This window comes from Trachypithecus francoisi, unplaced genomic scaffold (assembly GCF_009764315.1).
Source record: "Trachypithecus francoisi isolate TF-2019V2 unplaced genomic scaffold, Tfra_2.0 Lachesis_group9, whole genome shotgun sequence".
Taxonomy (NCBI): Eukaryota; Metazoa; Chordata; class Mammalia; order Primates; family Cercopithecidae; genus Trachypithecus; species Trachypithecus francoisi.
In genome coordinates, this window is record NW_022681474.1 from 38,975,949 (window position 1) to 39,000,360 (window position 24,412).

Sequence of the window (24,412 nt, forward strand, 5' to 3'; positions counted from 1 at the left end):
ACCACCATTAACTAATTGTGGGACTGGTGTGGTTTGAATGTGTCCCCTGTAAAATTCTAGCATTGTCAATGTAATAGTATTAAGAGTGGGGACTTTAAGAGGTGATTAGGCCATGATGGCTCCTCTCTCATTAATGGGATTAAGGCCCTTATAGAAGAGGCTTCATGCAGCATTTGGCTAGCTTGCTCTTCCACTCTGGTTTACCCTTCCACCCTCACAAGTTACCAAATGCCAACAGCTTGATCTTGAACTTCAAAGCTGCCATAATTGTGAGACAATAAATTTTTGCTCTTTATATATTACCCAGTCTCAAGTATTCTGTTATAGCAGCACAGACTATGAGAGAGACTATGGACAAGTTACTTCTCTTTTTTGTTTGTTTGTTTATTTTTTTGTTTTTTGGGGGGTTTTTTTAGATGGAGTCTTGCTCTGTCACCAGGCTGGAGTACAGTGGCACGATCTCGGCTCACTGCAACCTCCACCTCCTGGGTTCAAGAGATTCCCCTGCCTCAGCCTCCCAAGTAGCTGGTGACTACAGGCATGCACCACCACACCCAACTAATTTTTTGTATTTTAGTAGAGACAGGGTTTTGCCATGTTGGCCAGGATGGTCTCTATATCCTGACCTCATGATCCTCCCGCCTCGTCCTCCCAAAGTGCTGGGATTATAAACGTCAGCCACCCCGCCCGGTCATTACTTAATATCTCTAAGCCTCAGTTTCCTCATTTATAAAAATGAAGATAATGAGTACCTATCTCATTTGGGTTATTATGAAAGTTAAATGAAGTAATATATATAAAGCACAACACCTGATACATAATAAGGATTCATTAAGTGTTACGTATTATAAGAGGGGTCTCAAAGAAGTCTGAAGCGAGAGCCAGAATGACAAGTTTTCACTGAGAGTATAGCCAGATGGTGATTGTAGGTTCAAGTCAGTTCTAGAGACCTCAGCAGCAGATACTGGATCTTCACTCCAGTGCTTCACTAATTAATGCTACTGAGCTGCATTACGTATCTGCATCTTCCTGTCTCACAGTCAGCTTCCCAGCCTTTGTTTTCCATTCTGGCTCCTAAAAGTGGACATGGGGTTATTAACTCAATTCACTTTTTATACAATGTCATAAGTAGGACACTAGGAGAACCATAAGTTGTTTGCCCTTGAACGAGATGCCTACCTTTTGGTCCATTTAATAGTAACGGTTGAATTTATGTGCACAAAACATTCCACAGTGCTGGAAGTGGTTTTTCTTAAAAGGGTAATACGTGGATGGGCTCTGTAAACATTGTGCTAGCATGCCTTGTCTACTACCTTCTTCCCATATTTATAGTTCTGAAAATGTTCCCTATAACGTGATCCATCTATCATACAATACATGGAACATCAAACAGCTTGTATCTCAAGCTAGAAACCTAGACGTCCTTCCTGAGTCCTTCCATTCCCTCTCTCCAAACCGTCAGTGAGTTCTTTTGATTCCATTTTAAGGATGTATCTCAAATTTGTCCACTTGTATTTCTCTGTCATGACTTTAGCTTAGGCCTGTTTTCCACTTACTGTAGTAGTTTCCTAACTGATGTCTGTGCCTTCACTCTTTCTAGAACTTCATTCCATTTTCTATACAGCAGCCAAAATAATCACTTTAGGAAGAAGTTGAATTATTTCATTTCCCTGCTTACAGCCTTGCTGTTGCTTCTCACTGCACTTAGCCTAAAAATCCAAGCTCCTATGGTGATTTAAAAGAATCTATATGATCTGCTATGCTTGTATCTTTATTTCATTCCATTTTCACCTTTGCCTGCATGCTGTAGCTATACTGTCAGTCTTCTTTCAGGCCTTAGACACTTTGTACAGTGGAGTTTACTTTGCCTAGAATGTTCCTCCCCTACTCATTAAAAGTCAACTCTTCTCTAATCATCCTATCTAAAATGGGTCCCTTGACTATTATTCTCTCCTGTTACCCAGTTCTTTTTCATAGTAGCACTTAACACTCTGGAATTGTCTTATTTACTTATTTGTTTACTTGTTTTTGTTTATCTCCCCCATTACAATGTATGTTTCAGGAGAACAGGAACTTTATGTGTCTTATTCACCAGCATATCCCCAGGACCCAGCACAGTTCCTGGAATAGAGCACTCAGTAAATATTAGTTAAATAAATGAATATATCAATCACATGTACAGCTGCAAACCGATTTGCCCCTACCATCAAGCAAAGACCATTTAGTCAATATTTCTAGGAATTTGGTTATTGAGTTATATTATAAGAAGGGGTTAGAATGAGTCAGGAAATAGAGTAGGCCATACTTGAGGATCAGGTCAACTTGGTTTAAGAGTAACCCATGCTAGGCCAGATGCAGTGGCTTACGCCTATAATCCCAGCACTTTGGGAGACTGAGATGAGACAATAACTTGAGCCCAGGAGTTCAAGACCAACCAGAGCAATATAGTGAGACCCCTATCTCTATCAAAAATTAAAAATTAGCCAGACTGGTGGCAAACATCCATAGTCCCGGTTACTCAGGTTGGTGAGATGGGAGGATCTGTTGATCCCAGGAGGTCAAGGCAACAATGAGCCGTAATCGTGCCACTGCACTCCAGCCTAGGTGTGTACGTGACTAATCCAGAAACAGAGAGACTGATCATACTACCTTTATTATCACTTAAAATAAAGCATGCTATATGGAGAGAATACATGTGTTAGGAAAGAAGGTGGTATTTAATAACAATTGCACTAAGTTGTTATAGTACAGATATGAAAAATTTATTCTCAGGATCATAATCCTGAACAACAGTTCCTGCTGTAATAGGCAATAACATACAGGTCAGAGGCTCCAGTCAAGATTTCATAAGATGTGTTAAAGTTATCTAGTAGATCTCCAAGTTGATAGCTGACATCACTCTCAAGTCCCCTAATACACACATCACACTCTCAAACTTACAGATTTGGTTCGCCAAAATGTCCAGTGGGAAGGGTTTAATTCAGCAGATAATAGAACCTTGCCCTGTCCTACCTAGGATCTTTGCTGCCATTCCTTCATTTATAGGTGTGAGTGGGATAAAAGTAGCTCCTCCACAAAGGAGGCAGTGAAAATCTCTAGTGAAGGCACTGAGCCTGGGACATAACCTATGTTTCATTTTCCACAGCTTCTTTACCTCAAGCCACACAATCGTTCTTAGCTGTTTAACTTTTGTCAACACCCACATCAAATCAACAAACTTGCTTATTTTTCTTCTTTCCTTACTATCTATCACCCAGAATAGTGGTTCTGAAACTTGAGTGTGCATCAGAATCATCTGGAACACTTGTTAAAAGATCTATTGCTGGACCCTCTCCCAGGGTTTCAGATTTAGTAGGTCCGTGATGGGGCTTCAGTGATACTGAAGCAGCTGGTTCGGGGAACACACTTTGAGAACCATTTCTGGAAAGAATTTTGCAGTAGATTCCCATTTGATCTCTCCGCAAGCAGTCTCTTTCCTAGTAAGTTCATATTCCACACTTCTGCCAGGGTTAGCTGCCCAAAAGCAATGTAATATTCCTCCCCTGTATCAGAGTTTTGTTGGCTCTCCATTTATTATAGTATAAAATCCAAATCAGCCCGGGTGTGGTGGCTCACACCTGTAATCCCAGCATTTTGGGAAGCTGAGATGGGTGGATCACTTGAACTCAGGAGTTTGTGACCAGCCTGGGCAACATGGGGAAGCCCCATCTCTACCAAGAATACAAAAAATTAGCCAGGCATGGTGGCACACACCTGTGGTCCGAGCTACTCAGGAGGCTGAGGTGGGAGGATTGCTTGAGCCTGGAAGGCAGAGGTTGCAGTGAGCTGAGATCATGCCACTATTCTCCAACCTGGGTGATAGAATAAGACCCTGTCTCAAAAAAAGTCCATATCACATCATAGAAGATCCTTGACAATATGTCCCCATTTTGTCTTTCCCGGTGTGTCCCCAACTCAGCTGACCTTTGACTATATTGCAAAATAAACTTTGTCCTGTCAACAGCAGCTTTTTTTTTCTGCTTATAATGTCTATCTCTGCAAAATGTTATTCCTTCAACACCCAGCTCATGTCACCTTCTCCAAGATGCGTTTGTAAATGTCCCCAAATTGAGGTGTTATGTTATTTTTAAAGTGCGTATGTGGCTTTCTCTCCTAAAGCTATAAAACCCTCAAGGACAAACACTGTGTTTTATCCATCTTTGACTCCTCTGGTGCACCCAAAGCCCAGTACCTAGACATTCAATAGCTGTTGGTTGATGGAATGAGTCCAGGTACTTCTGATAGATTCCAGGTTTTTACTTTCTTTTGTTTCTTATAATAAAAACGTATTATAGAAGCAGTCATGGCATGAGTCTAGTAAATTGAGGATTCAGATTAGCCAAAGTTATAATTTGTATCTTATTCCCTTTCCTAAATCAGCTAGAGATAATGAAAATAAAACCTTTAAAAAGAATGTAGCACCTTTAAGTTGACTGCCTCGTGTATAATGTGGCAGCATATATCTGGTAATCACTGGTATAGGAAGTAAGTCGAACAGGCCAGCTTAAGACAACATATAAATCATCACTAAAGGACAGATAGCTAAGAAAGATGGAAAATAAACAAAGAATTGAAAAACCAGATTGACCCAGAAATGACCAAGAACAAAGTTTGTGCAGGGAGAATTGAGTTTAGTAATGTTAGTTGCTGTAAAATATATCAGGTTTGCTTTAATTACACGGTAATGCTTCTAAAAACAAAGGTAATTACATGATAACTTATGTTACTACTCCCATATTATCTCTTAATAACTATATAATTAGCTTGTCACTACTATACAGTGTGAAGTTTGATATTACTCATGGATAAAGAACATTGGTAATTTAAGTGAATGAGCGAGGGTGGGGTGAGGGATGGAGGCAGCAGGGAAATCATAGGATTATTGCAATCAGGAATGCAAATGGTTAATTAGATCATTGCACCCAGTCCTTGGGGATCTGAGCCAAAGCCATGGAGAATACCAAACAAGTCTAAGGTGAATTCTCCATGGCTTGTCACAGTGCCTTCTGAAGACCATAAGCACACAACAAAGTGAGTAAGTTGATAAAGCACTGGAATAGATCAATGAGTTTGGGATATAATGCATGTAATTTTAAACAGTTCCTGTTATTTGGGGAGGTTTTTCTTTTAAGTAAATATTAAGAAATTTTTAATTGAAAAATATTTCACTCATCTTATTTTCCAACATCCTGAGGTTATCTGTGCAACCAGTGCAACCTATGTGGCGAGGATGTGTAGCACCAGGAACTCTCATTCATTGCTGGTAAAAAAAAAAAAAAAAAAAGCAAAATGGTAAACAACCACTTTGGAAGACAATTTGACAATCTCTTACAAAACTAAACATACTCTTACCATATGATCTAGGAATCAGGCTCCTTGGTTGCCCAAATGATTTAAAAACTTATGTCTTAAAAAAAACCTGCACGCATATGTTGATAGCAGTTTTATTCATAATTGACAAAACTTGGAAGCAGCTAGATATCTTTCACTAGGTGAATGGATAAACATTATCCATACAATGAAATATGATTCAACCAACAAAAAGTAATGAGCTATCAGCTGGGCATGGTGGCTCACACCTGTATTCACCAGCACTTAGGAAGCCAAGGCAAGCAGATCACTTGAGGCCAGGAGTTCAAGACCAGCCTGGCCAACATGGTGAAACTCTGTCTCTATTAAAAGTACAAAAATTAGCTGGGCGTGGTGGCAGGCGCCTATAGTCCCAGCTACTCAGGAGGCTGAGGCAGGAGAATTGCTTGAACCCAGGAGGCAGAGGTTGCAGTGAGCTGAGATTGTGCCATTGTACTCCAGCCTAGGCAACAAGAGCAAAACTGTGTCTCAAAAAAAAAAAAAAAAAGAAAGAAAGAAATGAGCTATTAAGCCAAGAAAAGACATGAAGGAACCTTAAATGCATGTTGCTAAATGAAAGAAGGCAGTAGGCAGTCTGAAAGGCTACATACTGTGTGATTCTAACTACAGTCATGCACCACATAACATTTTGGTCATTGACAGACCACATATATGGCAGTGCTCTCATAAGATTATAATACCTTATTTTTACTGTACCTTTTCTATGTTTAGATATGTATAGATACGCAAGTACTTAACATTTTGTTACAATTACCTATAGTATTCAGTAGAGTAACAGGCTATACAGGATTGTAACCTAGGAACAATAGGCTATACCGTCTAGGTTTGTGTAAGTACACTCTGATGTTTGCACAATGACAGAATCACCTAGTGATCCATTTCTCAGAACATATACCCACTGTTAAGCAACTCATGACTGTATATCACATTCTGGAAAAGGCAAAACTATGGAGACTGTAAAAAAGTAAGTAGCTACCATGGACTGGAGCTGTGGTGCAAGGAGAGAGGGAAGAATAGGTAGAGAGCACTGAGGATTTTTAGAGCAGCAAAACTGTTTTGTGTGATACTCTAATGGTGTATATTATTATATTTGTCAAATCCCACAGAATATACAACACAAAGAGTAAGCCCTAATGTAAACTATAGGCATTATTTAATGATAATATGTCAATAATGGCTCATCAGTTGTAACAAATATACCCACTGCCTAATGCAAAATTGTAATCATAGGGGGAACTGGGGAGTAAGGGGATGAGGGAAGATTTGGGAACTCTCTGTATTTTCTGCTTAATTGTTTTGTAAACCTAAAACTGCCCAAAAATATAAAGTCTATTTTTTTTTAAAAAAAAAACCCAGGTGGAAAAACCTTTCTTCCATCCATGTTATTCTACCAACATCTTGGGTGTGTATGTATGGTCTGTGTTTCCCAGTGGCATCAATTTCACTGCCTTAAGTACTATGGCTTAGACATGTGCCCGATGGCCAGTGACCTCACAGTTTTTACCAAAATACTTGTTTTCGTTACTATCACGTGATAGGCATTCTAAGTGTGATTATCCTTCTTAATTCTGTTAGAAATCCCCCCGGCATTCCCTGTGAGGGAAGTATTAGTCCTTGAATTTCCGTTTCAAAAGATGCGTACTGATTTACTTCTGTATACTGTATACTGTATGCGTACTGATATAGCTTCTGTAAGAGGAAGTTTCATTTGGGAAAGAAAGATTGTGCTAAAGTTCCTTCAGAAACTTTCTAAATTGCCTTCTCTAAAATTGCTTGTGTTTCCCTAAGCCTAAGGGTAAAATACAGGAAATAGTGATGATTTTTATGTGCTTGAGGAATCTCCTAAGAAGAGTGACAAATTTCATTCTACTTATACTGATACTTGTACTGATTTACCTTGTGGAAAACTCATCCAGTGGCTGCAATTACTAACTAAATCCAAAGGCATGAGTGGGAAACTATTAAAATAAAACATCACTTAGCTGCAACTCTTGAATGGTTGCTCTTAATAACCATTTTTCTGAATAAAGTTCCCATGTTTTTTTTTTTAAAGGTGTATTACTTAGATCTGATTTTAAAAGTGTAATGTAGCTTATTATATAATTATATAAGGAAAACAAACAAGAAAAAAGTCATCCCAACTCTAGAAAACAACTTTTTTCAACACACCTTTTTTTGTTTGTTTGTTTGTTTACTATTTTGACTAAACATGTTTCTAAATGTACTGTATGAATCTGACTAAAGACTAAAAATGGAAGGAAACACAAGTAGAAACTATAAAATCAAGATCAGGCCAGTGTGGTATCTCATGCCTGTAATTCGAAAACCTTGGGAGGCTGAGGTGGGAGAATCACTTGAGACCAGGAGTTGGAGACCAGCCTGGGCAACCTAGTAAGGCCCCATCTGTACCAAAAAAAAAAGAAAAGAAAGAAACTTATTTGTTTAAATTTCCTCCCTTTAAAGGTATCATATGCAAAACAGAAGGTTTGGGGGTTTTGGGGTTTTTTGTTTGTTTTTTTGAGACAGGATCTCACTTGTAGTCCAGGCTAGAGTACAGTGGCACAGTCATAGCTCATTGCAGCCTCAAACTCCTGGGCTCAAGCAGTCCCTGCTACCTTAGCCTCCCAAGTAGCTAGGACTAAAGCTTTGCACCACCATGCCCAGCTAATTTTCCTATTTTTTGTAGAGACAGGGTCTTGCTATGTTGCCAGGGTTGGTCTCAAAACTCCTGGGCTCAGGCAATTCCCCTGCCTCAGCCTCACAAAGTGCTAGGATTACAGGCATGAGCTGCTGTGCCCGGCCAGAAGTTTTCATTTTAGCACAGTTTAATCAATCTTTCACTTTCTGCTTTCTGCTTTTTTTGTGACTTATTTAAGAAATGTTTTCTACCTCTAGGACATAAAGATAGTTTTTATTTTCTTCTAAAAGTCTTACTATTTTGCCATTTACATTTAACTCATTGACACATCTGGAATTCTTTTTTTTAGAGTGAGGTAATGTTATTTTTCCAAATTGAAAACTAGTTGCCTAAACACTACTTTTCTAAGAAGCCATCTTTTCCCCATGAATTTGCAGTGACATCTCTGTTGTAGCTCAAATTTCCACCTTTTCCCTATTTATTTGTAGCTATGCCAACAAACATTGCATTTATCATTATAGATTTTTAGAAGTGCTTAATCTGGTAAGGCTAGTCTCTCCTAACTTTTTTATCTTCAGTAAGTATATATGCCTGTTCTTGATCCTTTGCTTTTTCATATAAATTTTAGAATCAACTTCTCAGGTTCCCCAAAACATTGTTGAGACTGTGATTGAATTTGTATTGAATGTTATCTTCTTCTCCAATAACTCAACTTATCTCTCCATTTAGGTCCTTTGTAATATCTTTCCATAAAGATCTATAGTTTTCTTTATTAGAGGCTGGCATAACTTGCATCACATTTGTATTTTTACCAAATTACATTTTTAAAACTGTTGTTCTCATATATATATATATATATATATAGTGTGTGTGTGTGTGTGTGTATAGTCTATATACAAAGCTGCTCTCAATGAAAATATTTACAAATTTATTTCTTCCTTTACAGTTCCTGTGTATGTGGTGTGTGTGTGTGTGTTTGTGTGTGTGTGTCAAGATCTCGCACTGTTGCCCAGGATAGAATGAGTGCATTGGCATGTTCACAGCTCACTACAGCCTCGACCTTCTGGGCTCAAGCAATCCTCCCACCTCAGCCTCCCAAGTAACTGGGACTACAGTCACGTGCCACCACGCCCAGATAATTTCTGTATTTTTTCTAGAGCCGAGGTTTCACCTTCTTACCCAGGCTGGTCTTGAACTCTTGGGCTCAAGCAATCTGCCCACCTCAGCCTCCCAAAGTGCTGGAATTACAGGCACAAACTACTGCACCCAACCTCCCTTTACAATTCTTAAATTATTTTAGTCTTATTACTCTTGTTAGGACTTCCCCAATACTATGTTAAATAGTATTGATTTTTTATTTTATTTTATTTTATTTTTTGAGACAGAGTCTCACTCTGTCACTCAGGCTGGACTACAGTGGCACAATCTCAGCTCAACACAACCTCCACCTCCCAGGTTCAAGCAATTCTCATCCCTCAGCCAACCGAATAGCTAGGATTATGGGCGCACACCACCATACCTGGCTAATTTTTGTATTTTTAATAGAAATGGGGTTTCACCATGTTGGCCAGGCTGGTCTCGAACTCCTGACCTCAAGTGATCCACCTATCTCGGCCTCCGAAAGTGCTGGGATTACAGGTGCAAGCCATCACCCCTGGCCTGATTATTATTATTATTATTTTATGTTTTGTTTATTATGTTTTTTTTTTTTTTGAAACAGAGTCTCTGTCGCCCAGGCTGGAGTGCAGTGGCCCAATCTCAGCTCACTGCAAGCTCCACTTCCCAGGTTCACGCCATTCTCCTGCCTCAGCCTCCCGAGTAGTTAGGACTACAGGCGCCCGCCACCATACCAGACTAATTTTGGTTTTGTATTTTTAGTAGAGACAGGGTTTCACCGTGTTAGCCAGGATGGTCTCAATCTCCTGACCTTGTGATCTGCCTGCTTTTTTTGTGACTGGGGTCCAAAGTGCTGGGATTACAGACGTGAGCCACTGCGCCTGGCCCTGATTATTATTTTTAATGGGACTGTGTATGTTTTCTATTTATTCCTAATTTTACTGTTTCACTTTTTCCACATTTTCTACAGTTATTGGGTATGACTTTTATAATCAGAAAAACAATTTTTTACTTGCTTTCTTAAAAATAAATAATATCTTAGTGAAGGCCTGGGGGGTCCTTGTAGGTGTAATATGGATGGCCATGGAACTGCTATGGCTTCAGGCTTTATATATATGAGGTATTGCTATCTATTCACAGTATTCTCTGACCTTTAAATTTATGTGGCTTAAAATATATTTTCAACACATAAACATTTGTATATTTTTCCAGGTGAAGAGTGTACTACCTAGATGTATAATAACTTAAATTTAGTGTAAAATGAGTTTTTTTAGAACGAATTATATATATATGTGTGTGTGTGTGTGTGTGTGTGTGTGTGTGTGTGTGTATATATATATTTCCAAAAACTTTAAAATGTTTAAACTCTACATAGGCATATGGTGGTCTACTATATATAAAAGGTTTCTGGGAGCTATTTAAGAAGATAAATATAGAGCCACTGACATGTATTTGTACTGTATCCTTGGGAAAACAATTTCAGCATAATACATACTTGTAAAAAGTGAATTAGTAAAACTGTATTCTGAATGGGCACAGAGGCTCACACCTGTAATCCCAGCACTTTGGGAGGCTGAAGTAGAAGGATTGCTTGAGCCCAGGAGTTCAGACCAGCCTGGGCCACATAGTGAGACTCCTCCATTTCTACAAAAAATAGAAAAGTTAGCCAGGCATAATGGCACACACCTGTAGTTCTAGCTACGCAGGAAGCTGAAGTGGGAGGATTGCTTGAGCCCAGGAGTACAAACAAAAACAAAAACAAAAAAAACTTTATTCTTCCAAGTTTCTTAAGTGCAGCTTGCTTACTTGTTGACAAGCTGCTGAATGTAGAATGAACAGTACACAGTCTACTGGGTTTTAAGTTCCAGCTACCATGAAAAACTGTTAAGGAATTATAAATGGAAAAGAGAAAATGGACTCATAAAGACTTTGTTCATTTCCTTCTAAAATATCCCTAGCTCTTATTAAGTGTCTCCATTAAGGCTTCCATACCCACTGACAATATTTCTCAGTTCTCTATAAACGACACTAAGAAAATTCTCCATGTTATATCTCTTCTACAGTAACTACATGGAATAGACAGCTTAAGTTACATTGCCTTTTGACCACACCAGCAATCCCACCTCTGTGTGCTTTGAGGAAACTAATGTAGCATCTCCTCTTTTTGTACAACTTAAACATATGTTTCAGGTCTCATGTCAAATACTAGATATAATTTGTCAATTTATTGATCACACTTCGTAACATCAGTAAAAGTCTAAATAAAATCAACCAGAAGATAATACCAATTGTTAATGAACAGAGGTTCATTTGGAAAGATTGTTCCAAGATTCAGAGCCGGCTAACAATAACCCTAGGAACCCAATTTATTGTCAATGAGAGATTCTCACCTTTTATGCCTCGACAGCTAGAGGACCTAAAGTCTATAACGTCTCCTAAAGCTGGGAAAAGCCTGAGAGGTCCAGCTTGATACGCCTATCTGTAAAAGGATAGAGAGAAGGAACCAAAGTAAAAAGTCAACAACAACGGCCTCAGCATATGAGTTGTTGATTTGGCAAAACCCGCATTGATGGTTTTTGTTCTCTGGTGTAATGCCTCCTATGCCCGCTCTCTTGGCTATGTTGAAAAGCATACATACAGACCTGTGCTCTTCATTTTCAAGATGATGTACTGATGAGGACCACATGCCAGTGGCACTGGGAAAAAGGGATCCTAAGAGACTTTTTCATGTTGAACACACATTCAAAGTCAATTTTTTAAGATTTTGCTTTTTGGACTCTTTTTGTTGTTGTTGTTGTTGTTGTTGTTGAGACGGAGTCTCGCTCTGTCGCCCAGGCTGGAGTGCAGTGGCCGGATCTCAGCTCACTGCAAGCTCCGCCTCCCGGGTTTACGCCATTCTCTCGCCTCAGCCTCCCGAGTAGCTGGGACTACAGGCGCCCGCCATCTCGCCCGGCTAATTTTTTGTATTTTTTTAGTAGAGACGGGGTTTCACCGTGTTAGCCAGGATGGTCGCTTTTTGGACTCTTGGTAAGCCCAAATCTTGTTCTAAAAAGAGCAGATATTTTTGTTTTTGTTTTGTTTTGTTTTGTTTTAGATAGTGTCTCACTCTGTCTCCCATGCTGGAGTGCAGTGGTGCAATACGGCTCACTGCAGCCCCAACCTCCCAGGCTTGGGTGATCCTCCCACCTCAGCCTCCTGAGTAAGTAGCTGAGACTACAGGTATGCACCACCATGCCTGGCTAAATTTTTGAATTTTTCTGTAGAGACAGAATTTTGCCACATTGCCCAGGCTGGTCTCAAACTCCTGGCCTCAAATGATCTGCATGCCTCAGCCCCACTAAGTACCATGCCTGACCTGTTTTTGTTTTTTTTTGTTGTTGTTGCCCAAACTAGAGTACAGTAGGCTCAATCACAGCTCAGTGCAGCCTCAACCTCCCAGCTCAAGCTCAGGTAGCTGGGATTGCAGGTGCGTGCCACCACACCCAACTAATTTTTTTTTTTTTTCTATAGAGATGAGTCTCCCTATGTTGCCCAGGCTGGTTTCCTGAGCTCAGATGATTCTCCCATCTCAGCCTCCCAAAGTGCTCAGATTAGAGGTGAGGCATGAGCCACCCCACCTAGCCTTTTTTTTTTTTTTTTTAAATACCTGCAAGCCGCATTTATCTGCTATTGTGTTTACCAACAACACTCTGGGGCCTGAGGCTGTGTTTCAGTGAATGAAATATTAAAAAGGACTTTCTTTACTTGCTGACACAGTACAGTATTTGTATCTATTAATAGCATATTGTTATTGTTGGTATTTTTTTTTTTTTGAAAAACACTTTATTTGAATAATATACCTAAAATGCAGGGAGCTTTTAAAAATAGAGAGTGAGGCCAAGCATGGTGGCTCACACCTGTAATCCCAGCACTTTGGGAGGCTGAAGCAGGTGGATCACCTGCAGTCAGGAGTTCAAGACCAGCCTTGCCAACATGGTGAAACCCGTCTCTACTGAAAATACAAAAACTAGCTGGGTATGGTGGCGCACATCTGTGATCCCAGCTACTCAGGAGGCTGAAGCAGGAGAATCACTTGAATGCTGGAGGCGGAGGTTGCAGTGAGCCAAGATCACACCACTGTACTCCAGCCTGGGTGACAGAGGAGACTCTGTCTCAAAAATAGTAATAATAAAATAGAGGGTGAAGGACCAAACATCCTATAGAAAAATAAACAAAAGATAAAAATTAATTCACAGAGAGATTTGTTCTTTAAAGATATATAAAAAGATGTTCAGCTTCACTTAATAAGAGAAATCCAGATTAAAATTATACTGAAATATTTCTAACCCATCAGACTGGCAAAAATTCAAAAGCTGGACAGTATACTATATTGGTGAAGTTGTGGGGAAATGGGCACTCTTACATTACTAGTAGAAATATAAAATCCTTAAACCTCTATGAAGGAGAATCACTAATAAAACTATATATCCATATAGTTACTCATTAACCTAGCAGTTCTACTTCTAAAATTTATCCTGAAGATACGCCCCTAACAACACAAAAATACATATGTAAAAGGTTATTCATTGCAGCATTGTTTATATTTTTAAAACATTGGAAACCATGTAAATGTCCACACATAGGAGATAGATTAAACTACAGTGTATTTATACATGGAGGTACTATGTAGCTGTAAAAAAGAATGAAGAATATCTCTACCAATTGATGTAGAATGATTTCCAGGAGATTTTGTTTTTGTTTTGCTTTGTTTGTTTATTTGAGATAGAGTCTCGCTCTGTCGCCCGGGCTGGAGTGCAGTGGCACGATCTCAGCTCACTGCAACCTCTGCTTCCTGGGCTCAGGCGATTCTTCTGCCTCAGCCTCCCAAGTGACTGGGATTACAGGCACCTGCCACCACGCCCGGCTAATTTTTGTATTTTTAGTAGAGATGGGGTTTCACCATGTTGGCCAGGCAGGTCTCAAACTCCCAGCCTCAGGTGATCCGCCTGCCTCAGCCTCCCAAAGTGCTGGGATTACAGGTGTGATCCATGGCACCCAGCCTCCAAGAGATAGTTTTAAGTGAAAAAAAAGAGCAAAGGGTAAGAGAGCATATATACTGTATTACCTCCTTTTGTGTTTAAAAAAAAAAAAAAGAAAAGAAAAGAAAAAAAGGAAGAAAACATACATACATCTGCTTACCTTTACTAAAAGAATACAGGAAGATAAACCAGAAAACAATGAAAGTGGTTACTTACAAAGGATGGGGAGGAGGACATGGTAAAGAAAGTGACACTTCTTTGAGCATATCTTTTATAGAATTTTTGCTTTTACTTTTACAAACATGTTAATGTTCTACATATTTTTTAAATATTAAATCAGTAAGGATAGAATGTAAGAAATGGGACTAAAACTGAAAGCAAACTGAAAAACATGAACCCAACTTTTTCCAATCTTTTCTTAAGTAAAATGAGCTCCCCAAAGGGGGTAAAAAAGAGAACCAATCTGAGTAACATGCTGAACACAGTATTTGACTACATCAGAGAACAGAAAATTAACCCTAAACTCTTTTTAGTAGATTTGGATTTTTTTTTCTTTTAAAGTTAGGGATTTCAAAGTGGCTTTGAAAGTAGCCACTTTCAAAGTGGCTTTGAAACTATTTGAGATATATTACAAAAGTAAGTAAATAAATAAATTTGTTGATATTGTTGGGAAATAGATTCTCACTATAGAAGAAGGAACATACAAATAATGGGATGAGGAAAGGCAAGAAAGAACCCTGTGGAGGGAGGAGGGAGGGATTGCATTGGGGAGTTATACATGATATAAACGTTATGCACATGTACCCTAGAACTTAAAGTATAATAAAAAAATAAAAAAATAAAAATAAATAAAAAAAAAAAGAACGCTGTGGAGATGGACTAGAATTGGGAGTACTGGTTTCAGCTCAATTTCTAAAATAGGTCTCTGTACACATATATACATACAGTTAGGGATATAAGTGTGTGTGTGCGTGACTATGTATACATGCATACTTCCTAGCTCTGTTCATTTACAGAGTCTGGAAGCAAAGAGCACACCTGCCTCCCAGATCTTAGTCCCTAATACCATTCTATGCTAAAAAGAACCAGTTATCCTCAGATAAATGACTAATTCCAGGGCATAGTAGAGCCCAGAACATTATGGCAGAACATAAAGAAGTGATCAAAAATAATGTGATGGCATATTCAAGGACACAGGAGCCACCAGCCTGAATGGCTCCCACTGGCAAAAACTGGAATATTTTAAGGATCAAATTAATTAAGGGCTGTAAGGGATTATAAACCATTGATTTAAAAAGAATTGAACCATTGATTTAAAAAGAATTGTGGACTGAGTGTGGTGGCTCGCACCTGTAATCCCAGCACTTTGGGAGGCTGAGGTGGGCGGACCACCTTAGGTCGGGGGTTTGAGACCAGCCTGTCCAACATGGTGAAACCCCATCTCTACTCAAAATACAAAAATTAGCCAGACATGGTGGCTCATGTAGTCCCAGCTGCTACTTGGGAAACTGAGGCAGGAGAGTCACTTGATCCTGGGAGGTGGAGGTTGCAGTGAACTGAGATCATACCACTGCACTCCAGCCTTGGTGATGGAGCTCCAGACTCCACCAAACAAATAAAATATAAATAATTGTGCATTCTTATTGATAATAAATAGATTTAAAATCATAAATGGGAGAAGAGGTAAGCTTTTGTTTATGGTAGAATGGTGAGGGCTGACTGGTAAATGTGAAAATCATTTCACACCTGGAGTGGGAGGAGGTTGGAACTTCTGATAAAGAACAGAATATTTATGTGACTTTTTTTTTTTGAGACGGAGTCTCACTCTGTCGCCCAGGCTGGAGTGCAGTGGCGTGATACTTGGCTCACTGTAACCTCTGCCTCCCAGGTTCAAGCGATTCTCCTGCCTCAGCCTCCCAAGTAGCTGAGACTACAGGCGCCCGCCACCATGCCTGACTAACTTTTGTATTTTTAGTAGAGACGAGGTTTCACCATATTGGCCAGGCTGGTCTCGAATTCCTGACCTTGTGATCCACCACACTTGGCCTCCCAAAGTGCTGAGATTACAGGCATGAGCCACCATGCCCAGCCAAATTTGATTTGAGGATTTGCTCAGTCTTTCTTTCTTTCTTCCTTTCTCTCTCTCTCTGGTTCCTTCCTTCCTTCCTTCCTTCCTTCCTTCCTTCCTTCCTCCCTCCCTCCCTCCCTCCCTCCCTTCCTCCCTCCCTTCCTTTCTTTTTTTTTGAGATGGAGTTTCACATTTGTTGCCCAGGCTGGTGTGCAGTGACATGATCTTGGCTCACTGCGACCTCCATCTCCTGGGTTCAAGCAATTCTCCTGCCTCAGCCTCCCAAGTAGCTGGGATTGCAGGCACGTGACATCACACCTGGCTAATTTTTATACTGCTAGTAGAGACGGGGTTTCACCATGTTGGCCAGGCTGGTCTCAAATTCCTGACCTCATGATCTGCCTGCCTCAGCCTCCCAAAGTGTTGGGATTACACGTGTGAGCCAACACGCCTGGCCTATGTGATCTTAAATTCTCTATTCACAAACTACTTGTTAGATGCAAGGGAAAAAATAGGTACTATACAATGGAGAAGCAGGACAACACCTTGATCGGGTGATCAAAATTCCTATCACCAGTGAACAGCAGATGGACATGATGTGCCTCTAAATGGGACACTTTGAGAAGGATCCATTATAATATGTGTAGTAGTCTGCCTGGGAATGCATAATCATGAGAATATGTTAGACAAACCCAAAATCAGAATCAGTCTATTAAAAATGGGAAAATAAATAAATAAATAAGGGGATAAGTGCGTCGGACACAGTGGCTCACACCTGTAATCCCAGCACTTTAGGAGACTGAGGCGGGTGGATTGCTTGAGTCCAGGAGTTCAAGACCAGGCTGGGCAACATGGCAAAACCCCATCTACTAAAAGTACAAAAAAAATTAGCCAGGCATTGTGGTGTGCACCTGTGGTCCCAGCTACTCGGGAGGTAGAGGTGGGAGAATCACCTGAGCCTAGGGAGGTTGAGGCTGCAGTGAGCCAAAAAAAAATTATACCACTGCACTCCAGCCTGGGCAATTGGAGTAAGACCCTGTCTCAAATAAATGAACAAATAAATTAAAAATGAGGTAGGGGATGACTATATTCTTCAAAAGTGTCCATATCTCAAAAGTCAAAATCTGAGGAAATGTTTCAGTTTTTTAAAAACTATAAAGGTACATCAGTTAAATCCTAAACTAGATTCTGTTCTAGAGGAGAAAATTTCTATATAGGACATTATTGGGTAATTGACTAAATTGAAATATGGACAGTAGATTAGATAACAGTGTTACTGAAGTTGATGTTGATGTCCACACTGTAGCTATGTAAGAGAATATCCTTATTCTCAGAAAAGATACACTGAAGTTTTTAGAAGTAAAAAGATATGATAAATGTAACTTGCTCTCAAATAGTTCAGGGAAATAAAATTGTATAAAGAGAAAGAGTACATGCAAATGGTGCAAAATGTTAACAATATTGTGCACCTGGGTAAAGGATATACAGATGCTTTTTGTACTATTTTTATTCCTGCAAACTTTTTCTGAATTTGGAATTATTTTCAAATAAAATACACTTTAAGCAGGCTAATAATTAAAAATCTAAACTAAAATTATATTGGGAAACATTATGCTAAGTGAAATAAGCTAGACACAAAAAGACAAATATTGTTAGAATAGGCAAATTTATAGAGACAAAAAGTAGAGTAGCAGTTACCAGGGGCTGGAGGTAAAGAGGAGTGGGGAGTTATTGTTTAATGGGTACAGAGTTTCTTTTGGGGTGATGAAAAAGTTCTAAAAATGCATAGAGGTAATAGTTGCACATTCTGAATGTACTTACTGTCACTGAATTGTGCATTCAAAATTTGTTAAAATAGTAAATTTTATGTTATGTATCTTTTCCACAATAAAAGTATCTTGGGGATGTTTACTTACATTATAAAAGGATTCCCTACAATTCTTTAAATATAAGCTCCCTTTGTTTATTTAAACAATTTTATACAACTTTCAAGATTCACATCAGCTCCTTTTTGAAGACTCCACTTATAACTGATTATGTAGTATCTGTATTTCATTTTAGTTGGTTTTTTAAAATAGATTATTGAAAAACTGACATTCACCTTGGGCAAAGATCTTAGCTTTTTTCAGCATCCAGGTTCTCCACTTGTCAAAGCAAAACACTCTTCAGAATATTTACTTCATTCATCATCTAGTTTTCTTAGAAAAAGGATGCTGGTGGTTTTGCTTCACAAAAATATTTCATAAACATAAGCTTTTTCTTTTTCTCACAATGATCATACCAGGGGGAATGAAGAAAACAGATGTTGCTTATAAGGCGTCTAATAGACATGTTTGCATTGTAAGCTGATCTGACTCTGAATTTGGCATCTGCTCCATTCACTGTGTGGACTGAGCATTTTAGCCTCACAGTTTGGCAGAAAAGTTAATATTGACTTTTGACTGTTACCTGAAAACTCAGTGATAAAATACTCTTACTAAACCTCTCGAGAGAGTGATTTTTACAGTCTCAGCAAATGTCTTTAAAATACATCATTCCATTAACCATATTAATTTTATTCTTTGGTTGGGAATACTTATTTATTTCATCTAATACAGAGCATTCCCTAAATCTGACTGGGAAAAGTCTGTGTGGTCAGAATGGTAGAAGAAGGAGGACATAAATCACTTATAACGTTCTCTACAGGTCATTATACCACAGCTTCTCAATTAACCTTCATTCCCCTCAGGCTGCCCAGGGCTTCAGGGAAGGCCCAGAAGCCTAGCTGCAGCACAGTTGCTCATTATCATCTGCTCTTCTGAGTATTTGAGAGTTACTGCAGCAGCTCAGGTTTCCCCTAAGGGGAAGGTAGCCCAGATTCTTCTGCTCTTGACCTGCCTTATTTGCAATTATCCTTTTTTTCTTCTTTCACAGTTTTATTGTGGCATAATAGACATACAATAAACTGTACATATCTAAAGTGTACAATTGTATAACTTTGGACATATGTGTACACCCATGAAACCATCACTATGGACATAGCCACTGCTCCCATGGCCTTTTCTAATCATGCCTTCCTGCTCCTTCTCATCCCCTTTTGGATTGTTTCCAGTTTGGGGCTATTACAAATAAAGCTGCTGTGAACATTCATTTACAAGTCTTTGTGTGGATGTGTACTTTCATCTACCTTGGGTAAATACCTAGAAATAGAATGGGTCATATGATATGCATATGTTTAGCTTTTTAAGACTGACAAGTGGTTTTGCAAAGTGGTCTCACCATTTTACATTCCCACAATTAGTGTATGAGAGTTGATCGCACCCTTGCTAACACTTGTTATAGTCAGTCTTTTCAGTTTTAGCCATTCTGTGGGTGTGCAGTGGTATCTAATTGTGATTTTAATTTGCATTTTTAAATGGATAATGATATTAAACATTTTTTCATGTGCGTATTTGGCATCTATCTTCTTTGCTAAAATGTTAAATACTTTTGCCTACTTTGTATTGAGTTGTTTCTTGTTATTGAGGTACCAAGTATTGTGACAAAGTTCAAATTATTTTTTCTTCTATAAAAGTTGTATCCTTAGCCAGGTGCGGTAGCTCACACCTGTAATCCCAGAGCTTTAGGAGGCCAAGGCAGGCAGATGACTTGAGCTCACGAGTTCAAGGCCAGCCTGAGCAACTAGGCAAAACCCCATCTCTACAAAAAATGCAAGAATCAGCCAGGCATGGTGGCACACGCCTGTAGTCCCAGCTACTAGGAAAGCTGAGGTGGGAGAAGAGCTTTCAGTCCAGAAGGTTGAGGCTACGGTGAGCCATGACTGTGCCACTGTACTCCAGCCTAAATGATAGTGAGACACTGTCTCAAAAATAAATAAATTTTTAAAAAAGAAAAATTTGTACTTTTTACATCTTACTAAGTGATCTTTAGCAAACTCAAGATCACTAAGATTTTTTCCTATGTTTTCTCCTCAAGAGTTTTAGAATGTTATTCCTTACATTTATGTATGTGATTCATTTCAGGTGAATTTTTGTAGATAGTGTAAGGTAAAGGTTGAAATGCTTTTTTTTCCACACATGGTATCCATTGTTCTAATACAATTTGTTAGAGTATCCTTTCTCCATGGGATTGTTTGGGCACCTGTGTCAAAAATCAGTTGGCTATACAGAAGTAGGTTTATTTCTGGACTCTGTTCAGTTCCATTGATCTATTTGTCTATATGTTAATACCATAGTGTCTTCGTTATTATCATTCTATAATAAATTTTGAAATCAGATAGTATAAATCCTCTGGCCTGATTCTTCTTTTTCAGAGTTGAGTTTTCACTAACCTAGGTCCTTTGAATTTTCATATAAATTTTAGAAGCAGCTGGTCAGTTTCAATAAGAAAAACCTGCTAGAATTGTTATTGGTATTCCAATGAATTAATAGAAAAAATCCTGCAGAACTGATAATATTGAATCTTCTGACCTTTGAATACTTTATGTCTCTCTATTTATTTAGGCTTCTTTTATATTTCTCAGCATTGTTTTGTCATTTTCAATGTGCAGGCCCTATACAACTTCTGTCAGATTTATTCTAAGGTACTTCACATATTTGAAGTATGTGAAGTACCTTAGAATAAATATGGATAAATATTCTTAATATTAATTTTAGTTAATTTTTTCGTTGTTGAGACAGGGTCCTACTCTGTTGCCCAGGTTGGGGTGCAGTGATGTGATCATAGCTGACCGCAGCCTCAACCTTCCAGGCTTAAGCAATCCTCTCACCTCAGCCTCCTGAGTAGCTAGGTTTACAGGCATGCACCACAACACCTGGCTAATTTTTGTATTTTTTGTAGAGACAGGATTTCGCCATGTTGCCCATGTTGGTCTCAAACTCCTGAGCTCAAGCAACTCACCTGTCTTGGCCTCTCAAAGTGCTGGGATTATAGGCATGAGCCACGATGCCTGGCTTATTCTTAGTAACTTCTAATTGTTCATTGCTCGTATGTATAATTATATATACACATTACCAGTATAGATAATTTATTTTTGTATTTTTAGTGGAGACGGGGTTTCACCATGTTGATTTTGAGACACTATCAACACATGCTTCCCTGTCCAGGTGCAGTGGTTCACGCCTGTAATCCCAGCACTTTGGGAGGCCAAGGCAGGTGGATCACCCGAGGTCAGGAGTTTGAGACTAGCCTGACCAACATGGTGAAACCCCCCATCTCTACTAAAAATACAAAAATTAGCCGGGTGTGGTGGCAGGCACCTGTAATCTCAGCTACTCGGGAGGCTGAGGCAGAAGAATCGCTTGAACCTGGGAGGCAGAGATTGCAGTGAGCCGAGGTCATGCCATTGCACTTTAGCCTGGGCAACAAGAGTGAAACTCCATCTCAAAAAAAAAAAAGACCAGATTGACTTGATGGCAAGTTGTTGTGTCTCAACTTGAGCTCTTTAGAATAAATATTAGGGGAAGCTCATGATGTTTGGGAAGAGGCCTCCCGGCCAGGCACAATGGCTCACGCCTGTAATCCCAGGCCGAGGCAGGCAGATGACGAGGTCAGGAGTTTAAGACAAGCCTGGCCAGCATGGTGAAACCCCATCTCTACTAAAACTACAAAAATTAGCCGGGCATGGTGGTATGTGCCTGTAGTCCCAGCTACTCAGGAGGCTGAGGCAGGAGAATTGCTTGAACCTGGGAGGCGGAGGTTGCAGTGGCCAAGATGATACCACTGCACTCTAGCCTGGGTGACAGAGCAAGATTCCATCTCGGAGGAAAAAAAAAAAAAAAGACCTCCCTAACAGCAACACTCAAGACTTTCTCTTACTGTCAAGGCTAAAGAATGAGATAGGTGCTTAGATCATATATTGGTCTGACCCAGTATGACATTTCTGCTGCTGTCACACAACACTCACGTTCTTTTTTGCCTGTGTTCTAGGTTTTCTGTCTCAACTGGTCTCTGACAAGCCTCTGACTGAATGTATCCGTGCTGGCCACTATGCAGCAAGCGTCATAATTAGACGGACTGGCTGCACCTTTCCTGAGAAGCCAGATTTCCACTGATGGAAGAGCCAAAAGCTCAAGCCCAGGAGTGCAGACACTGCCCTGATTGCTTCCTGAGAATTCCCATATTAATAAAGAAGAAAATTATCTGCCATTTTTTCCTACTATAATAATGCTGAATCTTAATTTAGAGGGTTCAAGGGTACGGTAATGCTTGTAGAATCTTTATTATCTCAACAATCTAAAAAATGATGTTTATTTCCATAGTTTGATAGTGCCACTTAAATGCCAATTAAGCAAAACTATAACATTTCAATATAAATTTTTATTTCATTTTCAATTACTTTATAAATTCATGTGTATTTAGTACACTGATTCTTTTTTTACATTTCTGCTTTGAATGCAGATGCAATTTAATATAATAGATTTTTTAATGAATTAATCTTAACATAGTAATCTTTAGCTTTTTATACAAATATATTTAATTTAGGAGTATATGTGTGTATACACATACATACATAAATATACCACATATATACCTGATAGTCAAATAAGGTACAGAAATTTTATCTTGTCAAATTATGCCAAATAATCTCTTTAATGTGCACTCAAACATGTAATAAACTTTGGATAATTAAATAATGTGCCAAATTTAAGTTGTATTACAATATTCAAGTCATAGTCTTATGGAACTCTGTAATTTGATACAAACAAAAACTTGTCATATAGGAATTTTTTTCTGTCTTTTCCCTGTGTACAGCAAACTGAGGAAGAAAGATCATTATTTAATACTGGGCCCTGAAATGTTACCCAATTTGTTAATGGAATTATGAAGAACAGCAACATAATACACTGAAGAATAACTTAGTATCAGAGACCAATAAATCATTTTTTAAAGGAAGACAAAATGGTATAATTGGACTTCTGGAGTCAGACTTAGTTACCTTTATGTGACCTCAGTTTCCTTTTCATAAAATGGGATAATAACCCTTACATAGAAGGTCATTGAGATGATTTGAGAGAGATTACCAAGTATAAGATATTTGTTTTAATGCCTTGTAAATGCTTAATAAGTAGCTGCTCTTATTATCATTATGATTATTTTCTTTTTTAAGAAAAAAAGATAATGTTTGTAAAACTGAATTCAAATCATAGGAAAAAATTTGGCCAGGCGCTGTGGCTCACGCCTGTAATCCCAACACTTTGGGAGGCCAAGGTGGGAGGATCACTTGAGCCCAGGAGTTCAAGACCAGCCTGGGTAACAAAGTGAGGCCCCACCTCTACAAAAAGTTTTTTAAATTATCCAGCCACAGGCTGGGCACAGTGGCTTACACCTGTAATTCCACCACTTTGGGATGAGGCAGGTATCACTTGAGGTCAAGAGTTCAAGACCAGCCCGGCCACGATGTTGGTAAAACTCCATCTCTATTAAAAACACAAAAATTAGCCAGGCATGGTGGTGGGTGCCTGTAATTCCAACTACTTGGGAGGCTGACACAGGAGAATTGCTTGAACCCAGGAGGCGGAGGTTGCAGTGAGCCAAGATCGCACCACTGCACTCCAGCCTGGGCAACAGAGTGAGACTCCATCTCAAAAAAAAAAAAAAAATTAGCTATGGTGGTTTGCACCTGTAGGCTCAGCTACTCAGGAGGCTGAGTTGGGAGGATCGCTTGAGCCCAGGAGTCTGAGGCTATAGTGAGCCATGATCACACCACTGTACTCCAGCCTGGGCAACAGAGCAAGACCTTGTCTCAAATGAATAAATATATAAAGTCAAAAACTTGTATGTTGACCTATAGAAAGTTGAGGACTATCTGTAGTGCAATTAATTTAAATATAAAGTAGTTTGATATTTTACAGTGGTGCCAAAGCGATCCAGTGGGGAAAGGAAAATCTTTTCAATAGATGATGCTATAAAAACTTGATATGCAGGCCGGGCGCGGTGGCTCAAGCCTGTAATCCCAGCACTTTGGGAGGCCGAGGCGGGCGGATCACGAGGTCAGGAGATCGAGACCATCCTGGCTAACATGGTGAAACCCCGTCTCTACTAAAAAATACAAAAAAAAACTAGCCGGGCGCGTTGGCGGGCGCCTGTAGTCCCAGCTACTTGGGAGGCTGAGGCAGGAGAATGGCGTGAACCCGGGAGACGGAGCTTGCAGTGAGCTGAGATCCGGCCACTGCACTCCAGCCT

General features: G+C 39.3%; 1 protein-coding gene across 2 annotated transcripts in view; it reads left to right on the plus strand.

Moving 5' to 3' along the window:
- Nucleotides 1-23,122, plus strand: part of ADK (adenosine kinase) — a 613,194-nt gene extending 590,072 nt beyond the window's left edge. For both annotated transcript variants that reach the window (XM_033209675.1, XM_033209676.1), the window contains exon 11: nucleotides 22,157-23,122. In XM_033209675.1, the coding sequence (XP_033065566.1) occupies nucleotides 22,157-22,281 (125 nt within the window). In that variant the 3' untranslated portion in view covers nucleotides 22,282-23,122. The remainder of the gene's footprint in view (nucleotides 1-22,156) is intronic.
- The last annotated feature ends 1,290 nt before the right edge of the window (nucleotides 23,123-24,412 follow it).